This window comes from Ovis canadensis, chromosome 22, assembly GCF_042477335.2.
Source record: "Ovis canadensis isolate MfBH-ARS-UI-01 breed Bighorn chromosome 22, ARS-UI_OviCan_v2, whole genome shotgun sequence".
NCBI classification, from domain to species: domain Eukaryota; kingdom Metazoa; phylum Chordata; class Mammalia; order Artiodactyla; family Bovidae; genus Ovis; species Ovis canadensis.
The window spans coordinates 50,111,620-50,130,643 of record NC_091266.1 but is presented as its reverse complement, the minus strand read 5'-3'; the positions used below and the strand labels follow the sequence as shown (position 1 = coordinate 50,130,643).

The following is a 19,024-nucleotide window of genomic DNA, read 5'->3' as shown; positions in this document are numbered from 1 at the left end:
TTGCCAAGAGCACAGAAGACAGCTGGGGAGACAGGGTTAACTAAGCTGGCAACCTTCCTCTTTTTTTCCTGTGAACCCTCCCTGAAGCCTCTCTCACATTTCTAACCGGGGTGTTTTTTTTTTTTTTTTGGTCTCAAATTCTGCTGAGATCACGTCAGTTTTGTGCCTGGATGGCTGAATGTGTCCTTCTGTAGTCTCTGAACACTTGAGGCCACAGACCCTCTCCTTCTAAAATGGCAGTTTGCTGCTCCCTGCCCCACTGGGCCCCCTCCATCCTCTGGGAGGGACCCTCACAGGGAATTCAACTTTTGAGCTGTCTCTCTGAGAAACCCTTCCAGCTCAGGAGTCTGCCCTTCCTGAATTGTGTCAGCTCCTGATGGAAGGTTCAAGTTGCAAGCTACTTTCTCAAATCAGTATGTTAATCCTTCTGAGTTTAGGGCAAATGATAACATTTTGGGTCATCTTTCCAAACACCCAGTGATTATCAGAAGGTTTTTGTCTTAATAGCTTTTGACTTGGCCCTTAACCTGAGTAAGTCTTCTTGGTTATCTTTTTCTCTTGGGAGTTTAAAATCCTCCCACCCTCAAAGATCCTTGAATGGTTTATGCCAGCTGAAGGAAATTTTAGTTGCCAGTTCAGAGTGTTTATGTTTTGGGTAACCCATGCATCTGCCTCCTCATTTTGCAGTAAATCAAGCACAGCCAGTGATAAGGGAATACACTTGAGAATTATCTGGATTGCAGGGGGCACGTTTAGTGTTTGATTCTGGAGAAAATTCTCCAAGGTTCCCTAGTGAACGTTACTGATCTGTGTACTGCACCTTTCAGCTAAGGAATCTGGGAATTTCCCTGCCCCCCCCTCGCTAGAGATTGTAGAAATCCCCATTCACTGAAAAAGCTGAGTTGTATGTTGAACAGTCACTGCATTGAAAGGTTGACCTGTGCAAAATTAAGTTTTGTTTTGGTTGCTCAGTTGTTAAGTCCTGTCCAACTCTTTGTGACCCCATGGACTGCAGCAGGCCAGGCTTCCCCGTCCTTCACTATATCCCAGAATTTGCTCAAATTTATGTCCATTGCATCAGTGATGCCATCCAACCATCTCATCCTCTGTTGTCCCCTTCTCTTGTTGCCTTCAATCTTTCCCAACATCAGGGGCTTTTCCAATGAGTTGCCTCCTTGCATCCGGTGGCCAAAGTGTTGGAGCTTCAGCATCAGTTCTTCCAATGAATACTCAGAGTTGATTTCCTATAGGATTGATTGGATTGATCTCCTTGCAGTTTAAGGGACTCTCAAGAGTATTCTCCAGCACCACAATTTGAAAGCATCAATTCTTTGGCGCTCAACCTTCTTCATGGTCTGACTCTCTCATCGGTGCATGACTACTGGAAAAGCCATAGCTTTGACAACGTGGACCTTTGTCAGCAAAATGATGTCTTTGCTTTTTAATACATTGTCTAAATTTGACATAGCTTTTCTTCCAAGGAGTAAGTGTCTTAATTTCATGGTGGCAGTCACCATCTGCAATGATTTTGGAGCCCAAGGAAATAAAATCTATCACTGCTTCCACTTTTCCCCTTCTATTTGCCATGAAGTGATGGGACAGGATACCATGATCTTAGTTTTTTGAATGTTGAGTTTTCAGCTGGCTTTTTCACTTTCCTCTTTCACCCTCATCAAGAGGCTCTTTAGTTCCTCTTCACTTTCTGCCATTACAGTGGTATCATCTGCATATCTGAGGTTATTTCTCCCAGCAATATTGATTCCAGCTTATGATTTATTCAGCTCTGTATTTCGCATGATGTAGTCTGCATGTAAACAAACAGGATCACAATATAAAGCCTTGTCATACTTCTTTCCCAATTTCGAACCAGTCAGTTGTTCCATGTAAGGTTCTAATGGTTGCTTTTTGACCCACATACAGGTTTCTCAGGAGACAGGTAAGGTGGTCTGGTATTCCCACCTCTTTAAGAGTTTTCTACAGTTTGTTGTGATCCACACAGTCACAGGCTTTCATGTAGTCAATGAAGCGGAAGTAGGCATTTTTCTGGAATTTCTTTGCATTCTCTGTGATCCAATGAATGTTGGCAATTTGATCTCTGGTTCCTTTGCCTTTTCGAAACCCACTTTGTACATCTGGAAGTTCTCGTTTCACGTACTGCTGAACCCTGTCTTAAAGGATTTTGAGCATGACCTTACTAGCATGTGAAATGAGTGCACTTGTGCAGTAGTTTGAACACTTTTTTTGGCACTGCCCTTCTTTGGGATTGGAATGAAAACTGACCTTTTCTAGTCCTGTGGCCACTGCTGAGTTTTTCCAAATTTGCTGACCTATTGAATGGGGCACTCTAACAACATCATTTTTTAGGATTTGAAATAGCTCAGCTGTAATTCCATTACCTCCACTAGCTTTGTTTGCAGTAATGCAAACAAAAAAATCTTAAAAATGACAGAATGATCTTGGTTCATTTCCAAGGCAAACCATTCAGCATCACAGTAATCCAAGTCTGTGCTCTAATTACTGATACTGAAGAAGCTGAAGTTGACTGGTTCTTTGAAGACCTACAAGACCTTCTAGAACTAACACCAGAAAAAGATGTCCTTTTCATCATAAGGGATTGGAATGCCAATGTAGAAAGTCAAGAGATACCTGGAGTAACAGGCAAGTTTGGCCTTGGAGTACAAAATGAAACAGGGCCAAGGCTAACAGAATTTTGTCAAGAGAACACACTGGTCATAGCAAACATCCTTTTCCAACATAAGAGATGACTCTCCACATGGACATCACAAAATGGTCAGTATCAAAGCCAGATTGATTATATTCTTTGCAGGAGAAGATGGAGAAGCTCTATACAGTCAGCAAAAACGAGACCTGGAGCTGACTGTGGCTCAGATCATCAGCTCCTTATTGCAAAATTTAGGCTTCAATTGAAGAAAGTAGAGAAAACCACTAGTCCATTCAGGTATGACTTAAATCCCTTATTGTTATACAGTAGAGGTAATGAATTGAGTCAGGGGATTAGATCTGATAGACAGGGTGCCTGAAGAACTATGGACAGAGGTTTATAACATTGTACAGGAGGCAGTGACCAAAACCATCCCAAAGAAAAAGAAATGCAAGAAGGCAAAGTGATCGTCCGAGGAGACTTTACAAATAGCTGAGTAAAGAAGAGAAGCAAGAGGCAGGGGAGATAGGGAAAGATATGCCCAACTGAATGCAGAGTTCCAGAGAAGAGCAAAGAGAGATAAGAAGGCCTTCTTAAATGAACAGTGCAAGGAAGTAGAGGAAAACAATAGACTAGGAAAGACTAGAGATCTCTTCAAGAAAATTAGAGATACCAAGGGAACATTTCATGCAAAGATGGGCTCAATAAAGGACAGAAATGGTATGGACCTAACAGAGTCAGAAGAGATCAAGAAGAGGTGGTAAGAATACATGGAAGAACTACACATAAAGATCTTAATGACTGGGCTAACCATGATGATTTGGTCACTCACCTAGAGCCAGACATCCTGGAGTGTGAAGTCAAATGGGCCTTAGGAAGCATTACTGCAAACAAAGTAAAATTAAGTATGTTGGTCTCAATCTTCCATTAACCAGTGCAGCCTCTAGTATCTGAGACTCCTCTTGCCTGTCAGAGATCGAGGGCCTTTTTCTTTTAAAGGTAAGATTGAATAATTATGAAATAACTAGGCACATGGTGGTTTTAACAGCAAAATTAAATCGAAGTGCAAGATGTACTTGGAGTCTCAGAACATTTGTAAAAATTGTAGAGAATTGTTTGTGATACTTTTAAGAATAGGTAAACTGCCTCATCACCATCTCCAGAATCTCAAAATGTTTTCTCTCATTTGTAATTCTCACAAATCAGTTAGTACAGGAGAAACGGTTTTCCATATTCCCCAGTCTGCATATTACATATTGTGCATCTCCAAAGCTAGCCTATCATTTTTAGGCTCTGGGCTGATTTTCCATTGTTTCTTAAGATGTAAAGAGATGTCTGGATAGTCTTTGGAATATCACCCAGTATGTAATGCAATAAACTGTAATGCAATAAAACTTCCAGGCTTTCTCCTCATCCTTTCTAAGCCATTCCACTAGACAGCCATGGTTCTCCTAAGCAAAACCAAGGTGGTAGAGGAGGAAGTATGTGGGGGTGTCTTCCCCAGAGAGGTGGAGCTTTTATAAGAGTTGTCCTAGAAAGTGATGGCAGAATTGCGGTATTTTGCATGTGAATTTCTTTGGTATTGTCTAAGCTGTGCTAAATCCTATGGGGTGCTTTGAGATGGTTCCTGTCCTTGGGTGTTTACATATTTGTGAGTCTCATAAGAGCATCCTTGTGTCCCTGTGGATGAGCCCATTGGCTGAACTCGCACCATGTGGTCAGGGATTCTGGTTCCTACTGCTCTTCCAGCTGGTGAGTGTGTTCAGGGCCAAATGTGACTGACCTACTATCTGTGGATTGCACTTGGAAGTCCATGCCAAAGCTTCCTGAAATTGTGTCACACTTGGAGGCATACAGGCACAGTTGAGATAGCTACTTTAATTTGGATCACAGTAATTGGTCAAAAGTGTATCATCCCTTTCCTGTGTTCTTTCGTTTCTGAGTCAGATTACCTGATTGCCAGGAGAGGGCACTTAATTCTTGGGCACTGGAAGATAGAGATGAGCTGTGAAGAGTCAAGCCAGTAAAAATACTTGAAAGCGTATGTGGGAATCATGTGATCTGTGGCCAGGGAAGGTCTGAAAAAGGAAAACTAATTAAAAGGGATGAACAGATTGATAGTATTTGTTTCACCTTCGGAAGCGTCATCTGAATTTGTTGTGCTTCCTTGTCGAGGAGCTCAGGTTTTTCCAGTTGAATTTCTACTTAAGGCAGAGGGTCGTAACTTTAAACACATGTAGGAGATATTCAGGGAGCTTTAAAAATATGACCCCCATCCAAGACATTCTGGGAGAAGGAAGTGGCAACCCACTCCAGTACTCTTGCCTGAAAAAATGCCATGGACAGAAGAACCTGGTGGGCTACAGTCCATGGGATTGCAGAGTCAGACACAACTGAATGTGCGCGTGCGGGCACACACACACGACATTCTGATTTAATGGTTCAGCTTAGGTGGTGTGTTTTTTAAAGCTCTGGGTGATTCTAAGGTGTAGCCAATGATGCGAGCCTTTGAAAAACAGTATGTAACACTTTCCTCACCTAGAAAATTAAGAGCAAGTGTAGAGTGAAACAGATACCTCTTCCATACTTACATGATGTGGTTTAACCAAATCTTGTGATGGTGTAGAAATCTAACATAATTGCTCGAAGCTTTTAAAGGCTTTAAAAGGCTGTGGGAAAGCTACTGAAGAACAATCTCTGATGTGATGCTTCCGAATCCTAAGCTCGGGGTTTACTCATGATCGTACTTGACCTTGAACCCTCCTGACTTTGAAGCTCTTTGTGTGGGAGCCCTCAGTGCTTTGGCAATGAAGTGGTCTGAAACAAATCCTGAGAGGTCACCTTTGGTGCTGAAAGGCCAGGAGGGGTGGGGGGAGTTCTGCTCTGGGCCCCTGCCCTTTTCAGAAGGGGTGAGCGCTCTCAGAACTGGGCTGGTTCCAAGCCCCATTAAAGGGCAGGAGGGGCCAAGGAGCTTCAAAGCTGAGGAAGCTGTGCCAGCTTTCTTCCAAATCCCTTTAATGATGGGAAGCGTTTCTCTAAAGACTTCTGTCATCCAGAGATGGGAGGCTTTCCCCAAGCTGAGGGAAGATGGCACTTCTTCCCAGAGCCTAGGCAGAAACGGGAGGGGAGAACAGTCAGGGTGCAAGGAAGAGGCAGCTCTTTGGGAACCAGGAGCCCCACGGGTTCTGCTTGTTCGGGTGAGTCACTCCCCAGGCCTCAGTATCCCCTTCTAGGAAACAGTCTCCAGCGTCTGTCCATCCGGTTTTCCCGAGCACTCTTCAGCTCCACTTGCTCTGTGGTCGCTGAGGAATCTCTGGAGGGTGAATGTGTTCTGCGGGGGGGAAGGGAAGTGAGAGAGGGAATGTGGGCAGCCCAGTAAACGTCAGTTGAGGCTTGTGATTCTTATAAATAAAACCAATTTCCTGTTGAGAGTGGAGCACGGCAGCCTTGGTGGGAAAGAGGATGCCATCAGCTGTGCGAGGAATTTGTGGCTCAAGGACTTTTGTGTGAACGTGCCTCCGAAGCCCGAAGCCTCTCTAAGACGTGGGATTATTCGCTCCCATTTGAGAGACAGGTCCACTGAGATGAAAGAGATTAACTCAGAAAGTCAGAACCCAGATAAGAGATCCCCAAGAAATGAGCTTCTAGTGGGTAGAGTCCTGTTCCAATAACAGCAAGGGCTTATTGAGAAAGAAGTGCTCAGAACAGTTTCAGGCTCTTTCCTTATCAGTGTCCTTTTAGCCAGGAAACGATTAAGCTACTCAGTGCAACTTGTTTCAGTCTTTAGCCCCACGTGCCACCCCTTCCAGGAAGCCTTCCCTGAGTTGCTCTGTGTTCCCTCACTATTTTAGGTACAGCACATCCCAAGTGCTCAGAAACTATTTGTTGAATTCAAGTCACATTGTCTTATCATTATATGTCTCTATGTCTGTCTGCCCTGAAACCAGTTCAAAACTCGGATGTTTCTCTCCTCCAAGGATGGCTCCCTCTCAGCCCTAGTGCACTGCCAGGTAACATAGTAAGTGTCTGGGACATGCTGGGGGAGTGAGCGAAGGAATGAATTCTAGGCAACAGGAGCCCTGGGCACCAAGGAAAATGAGGCACGGTCTCAAAGCCAGATTCTAGACGTGGAGATTGCAGGCCCACAGCGGCCGCCCTTGGCTTTCTCGACTTGAGCCTGTTTCTGTCTGTTCCAGCACAGGGGTGTTGCTGTCTGGTGGTGCAGAGAAGGATGCTGCAGGTTTCTGCTTGTGAGTATGAGCCTGCCTGTGCCCCCTGCAGCAGCTCACCTGGCCTCCAGGGCTCCCGAGGGCACAGACCTGGCTCTGCCCATGCTCTGGACCGATTTCTGAGGGATGTTTTGGAGCTGGGCACAGGCCTGGGCACTCCGGGGCTTAGGGTTCTAATCTGGCCTTGGCCACTAACTCTGTGCGACCTTGGGCAAGTCAATTAATCCCTCTTGGCCTTGCTTCCTCATCTGTACGAATGAGGATAAAGACTACTAACTGCTGCTTAGTGGAATAACTTGTAAGAGCTGCTGTGCTGTACTTGTAAGGGGCAATTTTATATTAATTCAGGGGAGCAGATACCCGGAAACCTCTGACATGGTTTTGACCCCTCCAGTTCCTGCCTTCTTCAGGGGGCTGGGTGGTCCTCACAGTTAATTTGGTACCAGCTGTGCCCCTCATGCTTCTGGAAGCTCTGAGCTGGGGATGCTTAGTCTGTTCCCAGGCAGCCTAGGTTCTCAGAGCAGCTATGTAATTCCCTCGAGGTCAGCTGGAAGGGCAAAGAATTCCTCTGCTGTCTCACTAAGTTTATATAGGATAGGCCCTTGCATTCTAACAAGGACTTCAAGCTCTTTACTAATTTTCTGTGGCTTGACTCTCACCTTCTTGAAAGTGAAAGTCACTCAGTTGTGTCTGACTCTCTGTGACCCCATGGACTGTAGCCCGCCAGGCTCCTCTGTCCATGGAATTCTCCAGGCAAGAGTACTGGAGTAGGTTGCCATGCCCTCCTCCAGGGGATCATCCTGACCCAGGATCGAACCTGCGTCTCCCAAATTGCTGCAGGCAGATTCTTTACCATCTGAACCACCAGGGAAGCCCGTGGTCTCAAACTAATGGAAAACTCCACTGAAAGGGAGGAGTAAGGAGAATGCATAAAAAAAAGTCAAGAACATGCATTGCATTACCCTGGACACGCTGTGCTGGTTATAAACCAGATGAGCCCAGCATATTCTCATGTCCCGTCTCTCTGTGGACCTTAAATATCTGCCAGGGAGGGCAAGGGGGAAGTTGTGCTGACAGCAACAGAAGCCCTGCCCTTTTTTTTCCCTAAACAGATCCCTGAGTTCTCCTCTTACTTCCTTGAGCCCCTCCCCGGGACTTCAAAGACAGCAGCAGGCCTATTGAGTGCGGTCAGGTCGGTCCCAGCATACTGCAGATTGACTGCCTGCTCCTGATTCAGTGGGGGAAGGATGGTTGGCTGTCAGCTCTAAGAGAGCAACCTTCTGCTCCCAGGAGGAATCTGAGCGGGGCCATGTGCATTCCTGCTCCTAGAGGTGGCTTTCCCAAGGAGAGTGACCAACTGTCCCAGTTTACCCAGGACTTTCCTGGTTTTGCCACTGAAAGTGCCACATCCCAGGAAATCCCTCAGTCTTAGACAGACTGAAATTGGTAGGTCAAGTCACCTTGTTCCCAAGCCTCAGCTTTATTAAAAGGATAAATCAAATGTGGTTGCTGCTGCTGCTGCTAAGTTGCTTCAGTCATGTCCGACTCTGTGCAACCCCATAGACGGCAGCCCACCAGGCTCCCCTGTCCCTGGGATTCTCCAGGCAAGAACACTGGAATGGGTTGCCATTTCCTTCTCCAATGCATGAAAGTGAAAAGTGAAAGGGAAGTTGCTCAGTCATGTCCAGCTCTTAGTGACCCCATGAACTGCAGCCTACCAGGCTCCTCCATCCATGGGATTTTCCAGGCAAGAGTACTGGAGTGGGGTGCCATTGCCTTCTCTGAAATCAAATGTGGTTACTCCACAGCAAAGATGAACGGAGCCAGTTATTTCGTCTCTTTGACAAGAAAGCGAAAGCCCAGAGCTTAAAAGCCAGCGCTTTGTAACTTAGTTCATAGCTGCATGATACCACCAGTGTCCTAAGAAAGAGAAGCCAGACTTGAAAAGCCTACACACTGTGTGATTCCATTTGTGTGACTTTCTGGAAAAGGCCAAACTGTCCGAAAGAAAAACAGGTCAGTAGTTGCTAGGGCTGGGACAAAGGCTTCACCACAAAGGGGCTTGAAGGAAATTTCTAAAATGATAGAAATCTTCATTTCTTGAATCTGTTGGTTATGTAGTTCTAGAACTGTGCAGTCAACAGGGCAGTTTTGTTTTCGCCCTTCGTGTAAATTATACCTCCAGAAAGCTGACTTTAAAACAAACCCTAGCCATTTATGACACTGTGGTATAAGATGAAGAATCCATTGAGCGTGTGGTTGGCCATGATGGGTTGTAAATAGAATCTGAGGTCTTGGTGTGATCATGCCTGCAGCCATCTGGAGGTGCAGCAGAAGGTAAAGAATTCTGGTACAAAACAAATGACTACTTGATGGTAATTTACATGCAAGAGACTTATCTGTGAGGCACAACCAGGGTGATGGTGGAAGCTCTTCTTCTATTGAGAGAAAAGGAAAAGCTGATCTCCTAAAACCCAGGCAACAGATGTGCCCAGGAAGGTCATGGAATATTGAAGCCTTCGCCCCGGGTTCCCACCCTGGGAACTCTTCTGCTGCACACATATGGCTCTAATGTATTAATTTTGGCAGCCTTTCTGCTGCAAGTTTGTTTTTTTTCACCAGTGAAGTTATTGAATTGGAATTGAGTACCCAAGCCTGTACCATAGTTATTTCCCGGCCAACGTTTTGTTTTTGGCAGTCCTGCGTGTCTATGCTAGATAGGATTGATTCTGAGGAGGGAGAATGCATGATTTAGCAAAATAATGCACCTAGCCTTATGCCAGGTAAGGGCTAACCCCTTGTTGGAAACAATACGTCTTGTTTCCGACAAGACTTAGCAACTGAGCAACAACAATAACTCTTGTTTCCAAGCAGGGAAAAACCCTGTGATGCACAACCAGCGCTAGTCCTTGCTCGCTAGCCCGGGAGGTGGGATATGAAATCCCACAAAAATAAGGAAGTATTAATCTGGTGGTCCTAATGGAATCTGAGGAGCTTCATGGTTCCCCATTTCTTAAAAACTCAAACCCCAAGTCGAATTGGCTTGTTACTCAGGTGAATGGTGTCTGGCTCTATGACCCCGGTAGCTGACTCTGTGTCTTCTTTTTGTTAAGTATAGCGGGTTGGAAGGCTGTAGAACCTTCATCTGTGAGGACTGTGTGGGCCCAGATGACTTTCAACCATGAATTTCGCTGTAGAATTTCACACACGCAACTCTTCTTAATCATACGTGTGTCTAGGACACTAATTACCCACAGAGGCTGTTCCACCTGTTCTTGGGGGTATTTAGGAAGAATTCCTGAATAATAAACAGAATAATAATCGAATAATTGCAGTCCTTAGTCCTAATGGTCTCAACTATGTTGGAGGACACCAGCGAGGGTGGGAAAGAGGCAGGAAATACTTGTGCATATTTGCAGTGAATCTTCCCTGATACATTGTCAGGCTTGGCTTGTGGCGAGCTTTGGGGCTGCCCAAGGGCCCACTTCTAGGTTGAGTGCAAACATGAATATTAGTCTGAGTTCTGCAGAGAAACTGGGAATGCATAGGTGGGGAAATTCCAGATGCTTCCTTACCTGAACTGCAAAGTGTTACCACCATCTCCCTGGGCTACCTTGGCATGGTGGCATTTTATTTTGAGGGGGGGGGGTTCTGTCTTAGCCTTTCTCTTAGACCAACAAATGGGAGTCCTGCCACTTCCTTCCATCCTCCATGCCCCCCTTTCCTCTCTCCCAGTTTTTACACAACAGGATTTATTCATGTTAACTGTATTCAAGTCCCCAGATGGGGGAGAAAAAAGATTGTGTTGAATGAGCTTATTGTTTGGAGACTTCACTGACTTCTTTTATTTAATACCCAAAGTCCTTGAACATATTGAGCTGATTTACTAAAATTCAAATATGGGCCTTTAGGAAGGAACTCAGAGGGTGCTGGGTGTCCCTCGTAGCAGGGCTGGGACCTATTGGGTGGAGGGTTTGCCAGGGACATCCTGTCTTCATCTTCATGCTCTTGGGTCTCCTTGAGGGCAGATATTCCCATTTATACTCCCAGATTTCTTATGAGCCTGAGATGATCACCACCCTACTGCCCTTTGCATTGTTGAACCTTTTGTGGTATCCCCTTCTAGCCCCCCTTTTTTTTTTGACACAGTGAAGATAGATACCACCACTAGGTACTTCCATCAGCAGAGCCACACAACTGCCCCTGCCTCCCACCCCCCTCCCCGCAACCACGGCTTCTGCTTGACAGTTTCCTGCGCCAGGGGAATGAAATAAAGGGTGGTGATGTGGCAGAGCTTGGACCTATGGCTTAAATGCCTGATGCAGTGCAGCTGGTCCATGACAGTCAGGGCAGAGTTGGATGGTGTGTCTTTCGGCATGTTTTGGAGATGGGGTCTCTGTGAGGAATTTTGCTGAAGCTGTGGCTGAGGGTCATGGTGTATCTGACAGTCCAGTGCGGTTGTCTAGGTTCAGTGATAGTGGGGTGTCTGGAGCCCTTGAGGGTTTCCTGAGAGTCCTGTGGGTACCAGAACTGGGCTGAGACTCGTGTCTCACTGGAGACAGTGAAAGTCTTTCCCTGGTCCCAGTCAGTAGCATCCCAGATGCCCTGACAGTTAGACTGTGGCCAAGCAGCTCGGTTTGTGGATAACACCATCACAGGCAAGTGTGAGTGCCTCTTTGGTCCTGCAGGACCCCTCCTGGGTGCATACAGCCTCACAGCTGCTCCTGTACATTCAACCTTCTCTTCCCTGCTCCCTCTATTTTCTCTCCACCACCCGCTTCTTTCATTCTTTTATTCTCTTCCTTTTGACTTTTTCATTTTTTTTTTTTTTCCTCTATGAGTTCTGTTCAGGTCTCCTGTATCTTTAGAAAAGGGATCTTCCCCATGAGCCCAAGGTCAGAAAGCCCCAGAAAGAGAGCTTTGCCTTGGCCCCAGGTCTCTACTCTCATTTGTAGCAGGCAAGGCTTGAATCCCAGGCGTCACTGGGGGTGGAGGGGGGAGCTGATGATCTCAGAGGCAGGATGGGAAGTGGGGCATGCTCCCAGCCCATCAAGGAGCATCTCATTCCTTCTAGGAAGAGGAGGCCTGAGTGAAATCTGTTCCGTGCAGTCCCTAAATGCTTCATCAGGCCCTAGAGAGTGTCACTGCACACTGCTACAGAGAAGTCCCCCTTTCCCAACCCTCATGGTCCAGCCACTTGCTAACCCATCCCACCTGACTTGGTGCAGGTTAATGTGACTGGTCATGGTGACTAGGATTCCCGGGAGAGTTCTCACCCTGTCTCTGCTGCTGCTGCTGCTGCTAAGTTGCTTCAGTCGTGTCTGACTCTGTGCAACCCCATAGACGGTAGCCCACCAGGCTCCCCTGTCCCTGGGATTCTCCAGGCAAGAACACTGGAGTGGGTTGCCATTTCCTTCTCCAATGCATGACAGTGAAAAGTGAAAGGGAAGTTGCTCAGTCGTGTCCGACCCTCAGAGACCCCATGGACTGCAGCTTTCCAGGCTCCTCCATCCATGGGATTTTCTAGGCAAGAGTACTGGAGTGGGGTGCCATTGCCTTCTCTGCACCCTCTCTCTGTGGGTCCTTAAACAGCCCCATGACCTGCTAACCTTCAAGGGGTGGAAGAAACAGTCTCAGCCCTGGGTGGGGCTCCTCCCACCGCCATCCCAGGCTCCCTGAAAATGAACATCAGAGGACAGCCTGGCATCCGCACAGGGGGAGCATGGGAACATCACCACAGTTTGGATAAACGTTCCAAACATGAAGGCTCAGCATTGAACTAAAATAATTTTTTCCCATTGACCTCCTGGCTTCCCCATGGGCAAGCATCCATCTCCCGCCCATCTGATGCTGGTTTGGTGTATGTAATTGTAAACAGTTCAGGCTGGGAGCGAATCTCTGAGAGGAGTTATGGGATCCAGGTGTCGCTCCCGGCTGGCCACGCACTGGTTCCCTCGAGAGTGGGGAAGGTTGTCGTGTTCTCCAAGAGAGAATTGAGTCTGTTGCTTTTGAGATCAAATCTTCTGGAAGCAAGACTCCCTCCCATGCCTCCACCCCCCAGTTTCCACTCAGGCTGGGGGAGGGGCTCTTTGATAAGTGAATGGGGTTTCTACTCGCCTGACCCTGAGGTGAGGGCCCCAAGTCTGCAGAGAGGCAGTGACGTGTTGCTCTGGATGAGAGAAGCAGAGAGAGAGGCCCGCGTTCTGTGTGTGAGAACTGGGGCCCCACTAACCAGGGCAAGTTTCAGGTCAGTTTCAGCCTCGTTTCTCAAGTGCAGCTGGACTCCTGATGCAGGCTTGGCAACTGGCAGACGGGAGCCTCTTGTTCTAAGCAGGAGGCCTCTAAAGTGTGTGTAGGCGGCTTTGGGCACTTGGTTACCTCCCTGGCCCTAGAAGTACAATTGGAAGTCAGAGCAGGGGTTGTGTTAGAGAACACCTTAGGTCTGTTGGAGAATGTGGGGGGGCACTGATGTTGGGGGTCTGGCTTCCTCCCTCTTTGCACCCTTGCAGCTCTTAACATACCTATCAGCTGGGGAAAGAAGCTGATAAGCTCATTCATTTCACTGGCATCAGGCATGATTTGGTTGTGTGTGTGTGTTTGTGTCTTGGGGTAGAGATGTCAGATGATCAGCCCCATTTTCTCGAAATTTCTTAAAGCTATTTACCTAATGCCTTTAAAGTGGAGAAGGCAATGGCAACCCACTCCAGTACTCTTGCCTGGAAAATCCCATGGATGGAGGAGCTGGTAGGCTACAGTCCATGGGGTCGCGAAGAGTCGGACAGGACTGAGCGACTTCACTTTCACTTTTCACTGTCATGCATTGGAGAAGGAAATGGCAACCCACTCCAGTGTTCTTGCCTGGAGAATCTCAGGGAAGGAGGAGCCTGGTGGGCTGCCATCTATGGGGTCACACAGAATCGGACATGACTGAAGTGACTTAGCAGCAGTAGCAGCAATGCCTTTAAAGAAGAAGATTGATGTCCTACAACAAGATTTATTTTTCTGCCCCCCGGGAGGCTGAGACAGGTTGGAAGAAATTGAGAGTGCAAAGAGGATGTGTTCTGCTGGGTAGAGTAACGTCCAGAAGCCACGCTTATCTGACAGCTCACTCAGCCTGGACACCTTGACCCCGCCCCCGCCCCAGGCCTTAACCCCTCCCTGAATCTTGCACAGCTTTCCTCTGTGTCTTCGTCTATGCTTATGGATTTCTTCTCTGGCTGGAAATAAATAATAAGACCAGTCAAACAGCTTGCAGCGAGCTATTGTCTACAAATGGCTTTTTCTCCCCCCCTTAAAACATCACCATTACTGGGTGTAAAAATGGTTTAGCTTCAGGAGGAAACAGCTGGCTGGCAGAGATCCTGGTGGGGTCCTGGGTGAGATTATGTTGTGTCACTAATGACTTTCTTTGGTACATTTCCGGCACAAGCACAGCTGGCAGTTGGGGAATTCTGTGGTTGAGAACTTTTGTCAAGGCAAGAGCTGCAGCCGGAGCAGCTTCTGGCTGTGGCCAGGAAGGCAAGTCTTCGTTGCATTCAGGATAATCTAGACCTGTCCATTGGGTGTCTCTTAGCGACCTTGGGAGCTTAGCTTGAATGCTAATGAGCCTTTTCCTTCTAGAATATTATGTCTCTGGGTTTCTCTTAGACTTGAACACCTTGGTCTGTAGCTAAGGTGAGCCCAGATTTCTTAGGGTCCCTGACCCATGCCCTCTTTCTTGAACAGAGGCAGGGTCTAAAGCAACTCTCTGAGTAGAGTGGGAAGATGTGTGCTGCTGGAAAAAGTCCGAGCTCCTTCTGCAACAGGCCATGCCTATTTGTGCAGTTCCTGTGGCTATTTCCCACCTTGTTCTATGTCTCAGCCATTCTGGATTCCTTGTGCTTTCCCAAACTGGACCTTGGCAAATGCTGTTCCTTTGACCTGGAATGTTCCCCCTCAAGACTGCCAGCCAGGCTTATCTGCAAGGGTCACTCAGCCTTGACCTTGACCCCGACCCCCTGAAGCCTTTAACCCCTTTCTGCACCTTACATGACCCACCATGGTCATCAGGTCCATATTACAGTTGATGGAAAGTCTGTGTGCCCAGGAGACTGAAAGGTCAAAAGCCACGATTCCTCTTTGTGTCCACAGCACCTAACTGCACGGGTGATGTATTGTCAGTGCTCATGTATGGGATTGTATGATTGAGAAATGGTTGTCGTCCTCAAGTTTTCTACGTTTGATTGCATCAAAGTGAAGGCCTTCTGGTCACTAGTGGGCATCCTAATAAAGGTAATAGGCAGATGAAAGAAAAGAGAAAGATATTTACAATCTAAAAGCTTCAGGGGGTTAACAATTAGAATATACATGGAACTGATGCACATCAGCCAGAAAAAGGCAGAAATCTCAGCAGAAAAGAAGGTGAATGAAGGGTGTGAATGGGAGTTTACAGGTGATGGAGCCTCCAAAATGTTAATGAGCACCTGAAGGAACGCTCACGCGGCCTCCTTTACTTATCAGAGCCAAACCAGCCAGAACAGCCACCCAGGAGGCTAGAGGAAGTGAAGAACTGCAGGAGGCCAAGTGTTCTCAGAACACTCAGAACTTTCTGCATGGGCCCGCTCTAGGCAGGGTTGAAGATGACCTTTGCAGCGTTACTTGTAGTGGTGAAGAGCAGGAAGTGGTCTTGGTGTCTGGGTGAATGATGATAGCAGGTGTACATTTTAGAAAATTAAGCAGCAATAGAAGCAATGAATTAGATGTCCATCCAGAAAAATAGAGGGCTCTTTAAGGCAAAGTGCTGGCAGGGAGGTAAGAAGCAGAATAGCGCACTTGACAACTGCAGCCTTTCAGGCCATTAAGAATCCACAGAGCAGTACATGGAGCAGGAACACATACAAACAGAAAAGTACGTGGCATGGGGTTGGCCCAAAAGTTTGTTCACATTTTTCTGTAAGATGGGCTGGAAAAACCCAAATGAACTTTTTGGCCAACCCGACAGACCATCATCTCTGTTAGGTGGTGGGTAATGGGATACGGGGATGCAGGCACATTGGTAAGAGTTTGCTTGTCATCTGCTGTTGATGCCAGAATTGGCACAGTGATGGCAACAGCCAGGAGTGCAAGCAGTGTGCTGCGGAGAGGTGGAGAGGGTGGGTACTCGTCTCACCGCCATGCAGAGGAGTTAATGGGAGGCCATTTCTTTCTTATTAATTGCTGCGCTGTCCGAGACTCTTTGCTCGTGAGGTTGTGATAACAGATAACCTTTACAATACACACCAAAGACCTGTAGCAGTGATTAGCAGCCTATATGGTCATGAGGGAAGGGGATGCTTGTAACCCTGCCTCAGATAAGCCTGGGATGGTAGAGCTGGCTTTTAATTTTTCATTCCCACCTCCAGCCACTCTGAACATCTGGAGTCATCATTGGGTTCAGGTTGCTAATAAGTACATACAGGTCACAGCCTAGAGCTGATGTCCACAGGTTTACCAGACTGACTCTCAAAGGCATTAGAATTGGATTTTTTCCAGTATGTGGTTTATTGGACACGAAGTTGCTAGACTCTGTACAGCAGTTCATTTTTGCTTCTGTCTACCAAGGAGATGGGAATATTCACTCAAAATCTGTACATTCAGATGAGAGCAATTGCTTCTTCCACAACAGGTCTGGGGTCTCTTTGATCTGGACAAAGTTGGCCCTGAAACTTTTTGTTCCATCTCTATATCTACTTGAAATAAACCTATTTGTCTTTTAAGTCTTTTTGAGAGCCAAAGATGTGTGTGGTAAAGAGCCATTTGGACCAGGGAGGTGGTAGTTGAGTTGCTAAGTTGTGTCCAACTCTTGCAGCCCCGTGGACGGTAGCCCACCAGGCTCCTCTGTCCATGGAATTCCCCAGGCAAGAATACTGGAGGGGGTTGCCATTTCCTTCTCCAGGGGATCTTCCAAACCCAGGGACTGAACCCCGGTCTCCTGTATCGCAGGCAGATTCTTTACCAACTGAGCTTGGACCAGGGAGACCACTGCCCAATCTGCTCTGCCCAAGGTGTGCTCTGCAAGGCTGCCTGGGCCCAGGAGGCAGAACCTGGAGCTGCCCGGGGTCTCGTGAGTGTGGGCAGAACTGACTCTTTTGGCTGTGGCTCAGCTGGGGAAGAGAGGGCAGCAAATTCAACTGTGTATAAAAGCCAAGAACCAAGGCTTCACGTTTTCAGAAAAGGGACAAATCCCTGATCTGGGCTCTGCTCAAATTCGATTGGTTTCCCATCATTCTTTCTCTTGCACTGATGTCTTTTTTCCAACTGTTCTTCATCTGACCTTCCATTTATTGACCAAGTTCAGCTGTCACCTGCTACAACCACCCCAGTCTCTAGACCTGCATTGCTTGTTCCTGGGTTCACTGGAATGTGTGTGCCTCAGTGATGGAACAATGCAGATCATCATTTCTGTTCTTCAAGTTCAAGCATCAGCCCCAGGGTCTGAGCGTCCTTGGTGGATCAGTGGTAAAGAATCCACCTGCCAGTACAGGAGACTCAGGAGACACGAGTTTGATCCCTACATCAGGAAGATCCTTTGGAGAAGGAAATGGGAACTCACTCCAGTATTCTTGCCTAGAAAATTTTATGGAGAGAAGAGCCTAGTGGGCTACAGTCTGTGGGGTTGCAAAGAGTTGAGCACGACTGAACACACACACACAATGGGCGAATTTCCAGGTGTTCACACTGTAGGCATTTTTTGAGCTTCATCGTGTGTCAGGTGTCATTGGGATGTTGAGATAAAGGTGGACACAGTATTAATGAGGCTCCTGTCCTAATGGAGCTTACATTCTAGAGGAAGGAAGCAGACCAGGAGCAAGCAAGCGGTTCTGAAAAAGGGTACTTTCAGGATGTCCCTGGTGGTTCAGTGGTTAAGACTCCATGCTTCCACTGCAGGGGGAATGAGTTTGATCCCGGGTTGAGGAACTAAGACCCTACATGCTGCATAGCAGAGCAAAAAAAAAAAAAAAAAAAAAAGGATACTTTCAAATAGTAGTAAGTGCCAAAGCCTTTGACTGTGTGGATCACAATAAACTGTGGAAAATTCTGAAAGAGATGGGAATACCAGACCACCTGACCTGCCTCTTGAGAAATCTGTATGCAGGTCAGGAAGCAACAGTTAGAACTGGACATGGAACAACAGACTGGTTCCAAATAGGAAAAGGAGTACGTCAAGGCTGTATATTGTCACCCTGCTTATTTAACTTCTATGCAGAGTACATCATGAGACACACTGGACTGAAAGAAACACAAGCTGGAATCAAGATTGCTGGGAGAAATATCAATAACCTCAGATATGCAGATGACACCACCCTTATGGCAGAAAGTGAAGAGGAGCTAAAAAGCCTCTTGATGAAAGTGAAAGAGGAGAGTGAAAAAGTTGGCTTAAAGCTCAACATTCAGAAAATGAAGATCATGGCATCCGGTCCCATCACTTCATGGGAAATAGATGGGGAAATGGTGGAAACAGTGTCAGACTTAATTTTTGGGGGCTCCAAAATCACTGAAGATTGTGATCGCAGCCATGAAATTAAAAGATGCTTACTCCTTGGAAGAAAAGTTATGACCAACCTAGATAGCATATTCAAAAGCAGAGATATATATTACTTTGCCAACTAAGGTCCGTCTAGTCAAGGCTATGGTTTTTCCTGTGGTCATGTATGGATGTGAGGGTTGGACTGTGAAGAAGGCTGAGCGCCGAAGAATTGATGCTTTTGAACTGTGGTGTTGGAGAAGACTCTTGAGAGTCCCTTGGACTGCAAGGAGATCCAACCAGTCCATTCTGAAGGAGATCAACCCTGGGATTTCTTTGGAAGGACTGATGCTAAAGCTGAAACTCCAGTACTTTGGCCACCTCATGCAAAGAGTTGACTCATTGGAAAAGACTCTGATGCTGGGAGGGATTGTGGGCAGGAGGAGAAGGGGACGACCGAGGATGAATGAGATGGCTGGATGGCATCACCGACTCGATGGACGTGAGTCTGAGTGAACTCCGGGAGTTGGTGATGGACAGGGAGGCCTGGCGTGCTGTGGTTCATGGGGTCGCAAAGAGTCGGACACGACTGAGCAACTGAACTGAACTGAACATGAAAAACAGGATGTTGTGGCAGGGGGGAGGGAGTGG

At 47.0% G+C, this 19,024-nt stretch overlaps 1 protein-coding gene across 5 annotated transcripts in view; it reads left to right on the top strand.

Moving 5' to 3' along the window:
• The window catches only part of AFAP1L2 (actin filament associated protein 1 like 2), a 117,736-nt gene that overhangs the window by 1,516 nt on the left and 97,196 nt on the right, over positions 1-19,024 (top strand). For 2 of the 5 annotated variants that reach the window (XM_069567606.1, XM_069567609.1), the window contains exon 2: positions 6,859-6,912. The exons of the other annotated variants lie outside the window; for them this stretch is intronic. In XM_069567606.1, coding sequence (XP_069423707.1) covers positions 6,859-6,912 — 54 coding nt within the window. The remainder of the gene's footprint in view (positions 1-6,858; positions 6,913-19,024) is intronic. 5 annotated transcript variants of the gene reach the window in all.